The sequence below is a fragment of the Theobroma umbraticum genome, unplaced genomic scaffold (genome assembly GCF_002168275.2).
Source record: "Theobroma umbraticum cultivar Fairchild unplaced genomic scaffold, ASM216827v3 scaffold_204.0, whole genome shotgun sequence".
Taxonomy (NCBI): domain Eukaryota; kingdom Viridiplantae; phylum Streptophyta; class Magnoliopsida; order Malvales; family Malvaceae; genus Theobroma; species Theobroma umbraticum.
This window is the reverse complement of record NW_018397267.1, coordinates 1,864,573-1,874,936: the sequence shown is the minus strand read 5'-3', so window position 1 is coordinate 1,874,936 and position 10,364 is coordinate 1,864,573. Positions and strand designations below refer to the sequence as shown.

The 10,364-nt window shown below is 36.6% G+C and overlaps 2 protein-coding genes and 1 pseudogene across 2 annotated transcripts; 1 reads left to right on the top strand and 2 right to left on the bottom strand.

The window, feature by feature from the left end:
• Positions 1-789: 789 nt before the first annotated feature.
• On the bottom strand, positions 790-5,533 carry LOC149526677 (caffeoylshikimate esterase pseudogene; annotated as a pseudogene).
• A 379-nt stretch (positions 5,534-5,912) lies between these two features.
• Positions 5,913-9,021, top strand: LOC110424330 (helicase-like transcription factor CHR28). Its single transcript, XM_021438888.2, has 4 exons — positions 5,913-6,123; positions 6,772-7,371; positions 7,495-7,704; positions 8,301-9,021. The coding sequence occupies exons 1-4, from the start codon at positions 5,956-5,958 to the stop codon at positions 8,403-8,405; spliced, it is 1,083 nt and encodes a 360-aa protein (XP_021294563.2). The 5' UTR covers positions 5,913-5,955; the 3' UTR covers positions 8,406-9,021.
• LOC110424367 (caffeoylshikimate esterase) lies at positions 8,858-10,357 on the bottom strand. The gene has a single exon (XM_021438922.2). It carries the CDS (start codon positions 10,235-10,237, stop codon positions 9,290-9,292), a length of 948 nt encoding a protein of 315 aa, XP_021294597.1. The 5' UTR covers positions 10,238-10,357; the 3' UTR covers positions 8,858-9,289.
• Positions 10,358-10,364: the final 7 nt, after the last annotated feature.

Genomic DNA, 10,364 nt, shown 5'->3' with positions numbered 1-10,364 from the left:
GTATTTGGTTTGTTTTCAAGGGTTTCTGGTTTTAGGATTAGGTGAAGGTGGCCTGTTAAAATATTGGGCTGTGGTGGCTCAGTTGGGCTAGGAGACTCGGGCTTGTGATTCTGTTGAGTTTTCAAGCCTCTGCTCGTTGGCCATGTTCACTTGGAGTTTTGGTCAGTTGTCCTCGTTTCCTTCACTCTGCTTTCTCTCTGAAGAAGTAGTAATACGCCAAGTATAATCTAATTGGTAGAAACAAGTTATTACCATTTCATACATACTGTAACTAAGCTTTCTTAATGCCCAGCAAACATGTGCAAATGTTATAACCTTGTAACAAGTTTTCTTCCTTCTCAGACCTGCTGCTAGCAGCAAATTGAATTTGCTATTACTTGTGTACATGAATTTTTTATATGAGACTGGATGCAATGCATCGTCCTTACCTAATGAATTAATGTTTGTAGACCAAAAGACTGTATACTAGGGTGTGTTGTCATTTATTGGGGGCTTTATTTCATTGCTTCAACCTTATCGATATTGGAATTGGAAATTTGATTGTATTAACATGATGCAACCAACCTTAGTCAATCTTAAAATTATTTTCTGCACATGAGTATTTGATTTATTAGTTGTCAGATAATTTTCTACTTAAAGAGTAAAGTTCAAATTCCTTTTTTCTCAATTTACCAAAAAAAACCTTAAAATTATTTCCGCTTTAAGGTTTTATTCAACAAGATTGATTTACGGATATGTGATCTTTTTCTTTATATAGTAATGAGAGAGAATTAAATACAGATCCTAAGCTTAGCCATAACTGCATTTGATTGGCTTACTTTGTTGATTGAGGTATGCCCAAGCAAGGATATCTAAACCTTGTAGTTAAAGAGGAGGTGGTGCTAATTAGAATATTAGGTATCTGCTAGTGGTCCAAATTAATCATACAGTTAAAATTGGTTCTGTTTCTTAGGGAAGGCAGTTTCCAACATAAACCCCATTTGGAAAAAAAAAAACAAGAGAAGAAAAGGATGACAACTGACAAGTGATTCAATTTCTGTTTAATTACTTAAACTTGGCAAATTAAGAGTCAACTAAGAAGATTTTATTGTCATAATATGACTTAAAAAATGAAACCCAACAGTTAAGTAAGTTATTTCTTTCTTTCTTTGACTGTTGGGATTGTTGGGTTAGCCGGAAACAGAGAAAGGGAAAAGGAGAAGGTAATCAAAGAAAAAGTGCAGAATCGAAAGGTAAAAGCTCCTAGAACTTGCTGGGTTTGATATGCTCCTGTCAGGCTGTAATAAAAGATTTATAAAAATCCAGCGAAAGGGTATCCAAAACTACAAGCTATCTTGCAGACAATAATGTTACATTGCACCAAAGGTACTACATGTGCCAATTTTTAATTAATTTTAGCTGGTCTTGCAGTGAAATTTGGTTCTACTGGGATGTTTCCAATCCAATTTGTACATCACTTGTTGTGGACTTTCCTTGAGGCTGTTATTAGCATGCAAGTGAATGCAATCACTTATGATCACCTCGTGTTCTTCTTGATGGGAAACCAAGTGATAGAATTGAAAAAGGTGGAATTCACAGAGGAGGAACGTGACTTCTACTCCAGATTGGAGACGGATTCACGTACTCAGTTTAAAAGTATAGTTTTAGTCTAAAGCAAATTTAAATTTTTATTGTAAATTTTGGTCAAAATACTTACCAAGTCTTTATATTCATACATTTTATTTAATTTAATCTTTATATTCAAAATTGAATCAATTTAGGTTTTTTTTAATTAAAAAATTATTTCAATTTTTGAATCAATTTAGTGTTTTTTTAAATTACTCCAATTTAATCATTCTTTCTAATGGTATTTAATTTTACTTTTAAAAATAATAACGTCAACGTTGATGTGCCATTTTTGATTATGTGGCCTCACTATGATGATGTGATAGTATCACATCGCATTGGTATGATAACATGGCAATGTCATATTCATTAACATGATAATATAACAATACTGATATAACATTGACATGCTGACATGTTGATGTCATGTGACAATGCTAATGTGGCAAATCAAAAATTTTTTTTTTAAAAAATCTATGTTACGTCATAGAGTTTAAATTGAATAAAAATGTATAAGATATTAAATTAAACAAAATTGAGATGTTTACAGATTAAATTAAAAAAATATTTAAAAATATAAATATTTGAGTAAATGATACATATATTATTAATAAGCTAAATGTTTAGGTGTAAAAGAATTATTGTGTTAAAAAATATGTATAAATATTTTCTTGATTATTTGATTTTAAAATAGATATATTAATTTATCTTTTTCACAAAATTTAGTTTGAATTCTCTTTTTATAAAAATTTTTAATATTTTATTTTGAATTAAAATTTAATTTTTAGAAAAGAGATAAATTAATGTACCTATTTTAAAATAAAATAATCAAGTGAGAAAATATTTATATATATTTTTTAACACTATAAATCTTTCACATTTAAACATTTGGCTTATTAATAAGTATATGTATCATCCACTTAAAGATTTGTATTTTTCTAAATACTTTTTCTATTTAGTTGTTAAATACGTCATATTTATTTAATTTAATTTTTATATTATACATTTTGTTCAATTTAATCCTTATGATGTGAAATAGATTTTTTTTGAATTTTTTTCTCAATCTACATTCATGTCACGTGACATCTATCACGACGGTGTCATGTTATCAAAATGTGACACGATAGCACCACATTAACCTTGATATCATCACTTTTAATGGTAAAATTAGATATTATTAAGAAGATGGATTAATTAGAATAATTTTCAAAATTAAAAAATTAAATTATTTCGATTTTGAGTACAAAGACTTAATAGATATTTTGATTGCAAATCTTCTACCTTTCTTGTAGCTTTAGAGGATTAACCTAATGATACAAATAGTTTAGGTGGTAATATTAATTTTCTATGCTACATCCTTATCAGAAGTATGCAGCTGCTGGGACTGTCAAACAAAACTATGTGAATATCTTGTTGATGCGATTTCATACGTGTGGGTTAATATGTGGACATGACAATATTGATTCTCTCCTGCTTATCATGGACAGCGAGATATATAGATTTTACAATCTTATGAGGTCAGTCAGATGTGTTAGAGAGGTCTTAGCACCCGGGGTGGTGAGGTACTTGCGATGCATTTTTAGCTTGTGTGTTGGTGCGTGGATGAAGATTGTGTTTCTGCAAGATATCTCCCAAGTAATAAGATATCGTGCGCCATTTACCATTCTTTTTGCCTATGCTGTGATTCTTATCTTGGTTTCGCTATCCACTATACACTGTATTTATGAGAGGTTCTCTATCTGCGACACATTAGGATGGTGCCATGCGAGAGGAGCTATGTGCTTCTTGAGCACTGATAGTAGAATCGTCACGAAGAATCCTCACGGTTTCCGGCTGTGTTTACAGTTAGACCAAATAGGAAGTTTGATATGGTATTAATCTGCCTCCTGGATCTGATCGTACTAATCTTAGCTGATAGGGTCATTTTCATCAGCTAGTGATCATGTATACTAGAGAATTTAGGTAGAGATGACGATCTTGATATACAAGTAAATAATGGATTATAGATAGAGTGAGGACGTGGTGAAGTGTTGTAGTCTTGTAGTCATAGTTGTAGTATGATAGCGGGCTCTTATTTTATTGGTTAGACACATAAGTGATATAGGTCCCGGGATTATGTAATGCTCAGAATTCATTCAATCTGTGGATTATAATCGTGTTAATATTCATTATCTTTGTGGTATCTCTTTTTCTCAATGTTTCCAAACGTATACCGAGAAATATATTAAGTAAAACCATTGGATGAAGCTATTGCTTGTAACAAATCATACCGTATGAGTAGTACTAGTTTGCCAGTCATTGTAAGTCTTAGTATCCATTACATACTGGGATTTTCAATAGGCCTTTTAAGAGGAAGTTATCTCTAGATGACTGAATTATTGATGATTGCAGCATTTCTAGCGATGTGGTAATATGACAGTTATTTATCGGTTCCCATCTTTCATGATCGTCATGGGTTATGTATGAAAGAGAGGGGAGAGTATCTGATTCCTCAAATTTGGAAATTGAGACTTAGTTGACTGGATATCTGTGCGCTATTGACCCGTATAAGAGGATAAGCTAAGAATGACGCTCTGCCATGCCGAACGCTATATAAGAAAACACATAGTAATATAATCAATGTTATATAACATTATGTCTTAATGCGTGTCTGTATAGGTGTAGGATCCTCTATGTGAGGATTTGATTTTATTACTCTAAAGTTCTTATAAGGGTCATTAATGGTATACTTAAATATGTCAGACCTTTCAATTAGTCTTATGTGATTATCAATCTATAATTCATCTCAAGCATGAAATATAAACAAAATACATAGGAAACGAACAATCTCAATGTTGTCATCAGGTTCACCAACAACAAGAATGCCACATTCCTTCATAAATCTTATTGTCTTGTCTTGGCTTGATGCAGCCTCGTACAAAGTCCTACTACTGTCCGGATCCGTAACAACATCTGCACTTCCATGCACTACAAGGAATGGGATACTCACATCGCATAGTTTTTGACTCAAATACTCAGTTACCCTCAGGAGTTCTACAACTGTCCCAGTCTTGGCTTTCCTCTGTATCTTAAAGGATTCTTGTTCCCTATAATCTTCTTTTCTTCCACTTTGACTGATTTGTGCAAGAGATCTTCTGTTGGTACAATTGCCAAAGTAGGCAAGAGTTTTGCCATAAACGTGAGGACTTGCGGAAGTGGCCATCTGGGTTTTACCTTGTCTGAAATTTTGCACATGGGTGATACCAGAATTGCTCCTCGGAACCCCTTTGGATCAGCAAAATGAATCAACAAACAAATAGCACCACCCATTGACTCTCCATACAGGAAACATGGTAACCCATCCAAGCTAGGATCCTGCTTGATGAGATTGAAGTAAGAGAGACAGTCTTGGACAACTAAATCAACATTGGGAACATAACCTCTTAGGCCTTGAGATCTTCCATGGCCTTCTCAGGTCAAGGGCAAAGCAAGCAAAACCTTTCTGAGCAAGGAAGATTGGTGTGGACTGGAAAGTCCAGCTCATGTCATTGCCATACCCGTGGACCCCAAGATGACGCCACGTGGAGTGCCGGATATGGGAAGCCATGATCTTGTGAAGAAGAGAGGCCTCTGGGTGAGGTGTAGAATGATTTTGATCCCATGATCCCTTGCTGCTTGTGGTAGTCTTCCTCTGAGATGTTGCCCCAGTAGCGAATATCTTCCTCCCTTCCATCACTTTGCGAGAGAAAAAAGAAGAGACAAAATGAGTTTTTTGGGGTCTGCTCTCTGCTGTAGATTGCTAGAGGGTATTTGGTTTGTTTCAAGGGTTTCTGGTTTTAGGATTAGGTGAAGGTGGCCTGTTAAAATATTGGGCTGTGGTGGCTCAGTTGGGCTAGGAGACTCGGGCTTGTGATTCTGTTGAGTTTTCAAGCCTCTGCTCGTTGGCCATGTTCACTTGGAGTTTTGGTCAGTTGTCCTCGTTTTCCTTCACTCTGCTTTCTCTCTGAAGAAGTAGTAATCGCCAAGTATAATCTAATTGGTAGAAACAAGTTATTACCATTTCATACCTACTGTAACTATAGCTTTCTTAATGCCCAGCAAACATGTGCAAATGTTAACCTTGTAACAAGTTTTCCTTCTTCAGACCTGCTGCTAGCGCAAATTGAATTTGCTATTACTTGTGTACATGATTTTTTTATATGAAGACTGGATGCAATGCATCGTCTTACCTAATGATTAATGTTTGTAGACCAAAAGACTGTTTACTAGGGTGTGTTGTCATTATTGGGGCTTATTTCATTGCTTCAACCTTATCGATATTGGTATGCAGCTGCTGGGACTGTCAAACAAAACTATGTGAATATCTTGTTGATGCTTTGCGCCTTCGCCAAGCTTGCGATCAACCTCTTACTTGTCAGGGGTTTTGATTCAAACTCCTTAGGGAGATTATCGATTGAGACTGCAAAGAATCTTCCTCAGGAGAAGCCAACATTTCTTCTGAGTTGTTTAGCATCTTTGGCACTCTGTGGCATCTGCAATGTATGAGTTATTATCAGATTGCTTCTTTAGTTGGTTTACATCGGCTTTCAAAGCTGCTTCTGTTTTACAATATTTTTGATGATTTCTGCTTGCCTATGCACATTTCTGTCTGTTCATATGGTTTTTAAAAGATTTATTTGAGTGATCAAATAATGATTTTCACTCAATGAGGGTGATGCTTGCAGTAGGATTATATGGGGGGCTTCTTTTGCCCTGCATGGCTAATTAATGGTGGCAAATTTCTTAGGTGACCCAGAATTTATGTCAGGAAATTTTGTGTTAAGTCATCTGTGTCTTTAGAGATCTTTATTCATCTGAGAAAGGGTTCTCCTAGCCTATTTGGACTTGTTCTTCCTTTTCAATGCTGTCATCATGGTAATTGTTTGCTGATGGTATAACTGTATAATAATTTTAGTAAGAATGATAGCTTCGACAGAATCCTTTTCCTGTGAGGTTCATGTCCTTCTATCTCTATATGGTTGTAAATATCTCAAGAATTGTACTTGTTGTTTAAGAATATTGTTAATTATCTTTATACGTTTGTAACACTCTTTGGTCAATCCTCTTTTTTGACATAAACTTTTTTTAGTTATTTCTTTGTTATCTTTGAACTCTCAACCTTCTGTTCTGACATCTTATGTTCTGTAGGATCCACCGGAAGATGCTGTTGTTGCTGTCTGTGGTCATGTTTTCTGCAATCAATGCGTCTCTGAACATCTTAGTGGTGATGACAACCAGTGTCCGACCACAAATTGCAAAGTTCGACTCAGTGCATCTTCTGTGTTTTCAAATGCCACCTTAAAGAGCACTCTCTTCGGGCAGCCTGGTCGGGATAGTTCCCTTAATTGTTCTGGTTCTCATGTTGTTGAGGTAATTGGGCCTCATTCTGAGGATTGTTCATATGATTCTTCCAAAATTAAGGCTGCCCTTCAGGTCCTGCAATCGCTAGCTAAACCTCAAGATCATAGCTTAAAGAGTAGTGGGTGTCCGGAAGGTTTGTCCGATCTCCATTCTGGGGTTTCACCAAATGGTGTTCTTGATGAAAAAAATCTTGATGCGGGTGAAAGTTTGAATGATTCTTGCAAGGTCCTTGGAGAGAAAGCCATAGTGTTTTCCCAGTGGACAAGGATGTTGGATTTATTTGAAGGGTGTCTTAAAAGTTCTTCCATCCAATACAGAAGACTTGATGGAACTATGTCAGTTGCAGCTAGAGATAAAGCAGTGAAGGATTTCAACACCCTTCCAGAGGTATTAATAGCACCTATTTTTTGACATCTATTGTTTTGTATGATATCTTGAGGGAGTGCAAGATTCTGGTGTTTACTGGTCCCACTGATTTACTTGTGTGCAATTTGATCCCTTTGCTTGTAGGTGTCTGTTATGATTATGTCTCTGAAAGCTGCTAGTCTGGGGCTGAACATGGTTGCAGCTTGCCATGTTCTTCTGCTGGATCTTTGGTGGAACCCTACAACCGAGGACCAGGCAATTGATAGAGCACATCGAATTGGGCAGACTCGCCCTGTAACTGTTTTGCGTTTAACCGTGAAAGATACAGTTGAAGATCGTATTTTAGCTCTTCAGGTAAGCTTTTCCCCCACCTATACGGGCACAACACCTTTATCTTTGCCTCTTTCATAGTTAGTACTGTGACTATCATCAAGCTCAAGATCATATGTGATTACCGGTTTGACAAGTTGATGATTAGTGCTATGTGATGATGGATATGGATAAAGATGTCCATACGCTTCACAGAAAATTTTTAGCCTGTGCCTGGGCTAAGCCTGGCCTGAATGCTTATTTTATTATCTAAATAACATATTTTTATTAAATATAATTCTAAACTGAACATGATTCTTTTTCAAAATTATGTATAATAAGTTCTGGCCTATGAACAGGCCTGAGCTTGCTCTTCAAGGCACTGGCCTGAATTTGGCCCAGTCGGTGGACACCTCTACCTGGTAGTTTACACGAAAACTAAGTCAAAACTAGTTTGTGCTTGGTTAAATGCTCCTGGTGAAATGGTTTCCTGGCATTATTAGTACTTCTATGCTCACTTTCACCCGTAACCCTTTTTGTTTAGCTTGATACCTTTGCTCATGCAATAAATGTTTGCTCTTCTTGTTTTTGGTTTCTCTTTTTGATTTAATTTATTTATTTTTTACGTTTTGAATTACCAGCAAAAGAAGAGGGAGATGGTTGCATCTGCATTTGGAGAGGATGAAACTGGTGGTCGTCAGACTCGCCTCACTGTAGAAGACTTGGAATACTTGTTTATGGCATGACATTTCACTCTTAAAATGACAGCGGTAGACTACATTCTTAAGCCAGCAGTGTTAGACTTGCACCCGGGAGGCTCGTGCATTTTGTTTGGCATTTTGTTTGGGGATGGAAAGATTGGATCTCCAGCTTCCTCCTATAGAATCATTACCATACCCATCTTCCTCGCCTAGCGGATTCCATTTTGCTAACCCAAATACCATTTATAGGTTCTTTTGGACATGAGGGCAAGGAGTAAGGCTCTTTTGACACTGTGAATAGTCACGAAAGAATCCTCACGGTTCCCTTAGTAACAATAGGAAAGTTGAATTTTTTTTGTTGCTCTGGCCATCGATACTTCTGAACCTTTCATCACCTGTGACATTGTATAGGATTTAGGGCAAGTGAGCTATACCAAAGTAAAGATAATAGAGTTGAGACGGGTGATTCTTTTAGTCATAGTTGTAAATGATAGGTCTTTTATATAATATATATATATATATATATATATATTTTGTTATTCTTTTCATTTTCCAAAGATACAGAAATTATTAAGTTGTAGCATCATTGGTAAATTTGAGTATACTATTTCCGCTGTAGCTTGTATCCATTCATTAATTTCAAGGCACGAATTATTGTTTATTGCAGCTTTCTACATTTTGTGTATGAATTATTCGTTTCCCTTTGACGTCTTGCTTTCTAGTATGAAGAGGAAGCTGATCCTCAATGGAATGACTTGGTCTGCGGCATATCTTGAGCCATGAACGTTAAAGAGGAAGTAAATGACTTGCTTATGGACAAAAAAAACACAAGAAAACAAGTAAATACACAGCTTCTGTTAGTTTGGTTCCCTGGAGATTTGTTTTTCTTCTTATTCATAAGGATCATGGTACATAAATGACAGACCTGTTCAGATCTTTGTGTTACATCTATCATTCAACCAAGCTAAAATATCACTACGAACAATCTCAATGTTGTCATCAGGTTCACCGAACAACAAAGAATGCCACATTCCTTCATAAATCTTTATTGTCTTGTCTTGGCTTGATGCAGCCTCGTACAAAGTCCTACTAACTGCCGGATCCGTAACAACATCTGCACTTCCATGCACTACAAGGAATGGGATACTCACATCGCATAGTTTTTGACTCAAATACTCAGTTACCCTCAGGAGTTCTACAACTGTCCCCAGTCTTGGCTTTCCTCTGTATCTTAAAGGATTCTTGTTCCCTATAATCTTCTTTTCTTCCACTTTGACTGATTTGTGCAAGAGATCTTCTGTTGGTACAATTGCCAAAGTAGGCAAGAGTTTTGCCATAAACGTGAGGACTTGAGGAAGTGGCCATCTGGGTTTTACCTTGTCTGAAATTTTGCACATGGGTGATACCAGAATTGCTCCTCGGAACCCCTTTGGATCAGCAAAATGAATCAACAAACAAATAGCACCACCCATTGACTCTCCATACAGGAAACATGGTAACCCATCCAAGCTAGGATCCTGCTTGATGAGATTGAAGTAAGAAAGACAGTCTTGGACAACTAAATCAACATTGGGAACATAACCTCTTAGGCCTTGAGATCTTCCATGGCCTTCAAGGTCAAGGGCAAAGCAAGCAAAACCTTTCTGAGCAAGGAAGATTGGTGTGGACTGGAAAGTCCAGCTCATGTCATTGCCATACCCGTGGACCCCTAAGATGACGCCACGTGGAGTGCCGGATATGGGAAGCCATGATCTTGTGAAGAGAGAGAGGCCTCTGGGTGAGGTGTAGAATGATTTTGATCCCATGATCCCTTGCTGCTTGTGGTAGTCTTCCTCTGAGATGTTGCCCCAGTAGCGAATATCTTCCTCCCCTTCCATCACTTTGCGAGAGAAAAAAGAAGAGACAAAATGAGATTTTTTGGGGTCTGCTCTCTGCTGTAGATTGCTAGAGGGTATTTGGTTTGTTTTCAAGGGTTTCTGGTTTTAGGATTAGGTGAAGGTGGCC

Bases quoted from the DNA above. Each gene is read 5' to 3' on its own strand.
- LOC110424330 (XM_021438888.2), top strand. From the start codon at position 5,956: ATGCTTTGCGCCTTCGCCAAGCTTGCGATCAACCTCTTACTTGTCAGG. The intron at 7,372-7,494 runs GTATTAATAGCA...CTTTGCTTGTAG, and splicing joins ATTTCAACACCCTTCCAGAG to GTGTCTGTTATGATTATGTC. The intron at 7,705-8,300 runs GTAAGCTTTTCC...TTGAATTACCAG, and splicing joins ATCGTATTTTAGCTCTTCAG to CAAAAGAAGAGGGAGATGGT.
- LOC110424367 (XM_021438922.2), bottom strand. From the start codon at position 10,237: ATGGAAGGGGAGGAAGATATTCGCTACTGGGGCAACATCTCAGAGGAA.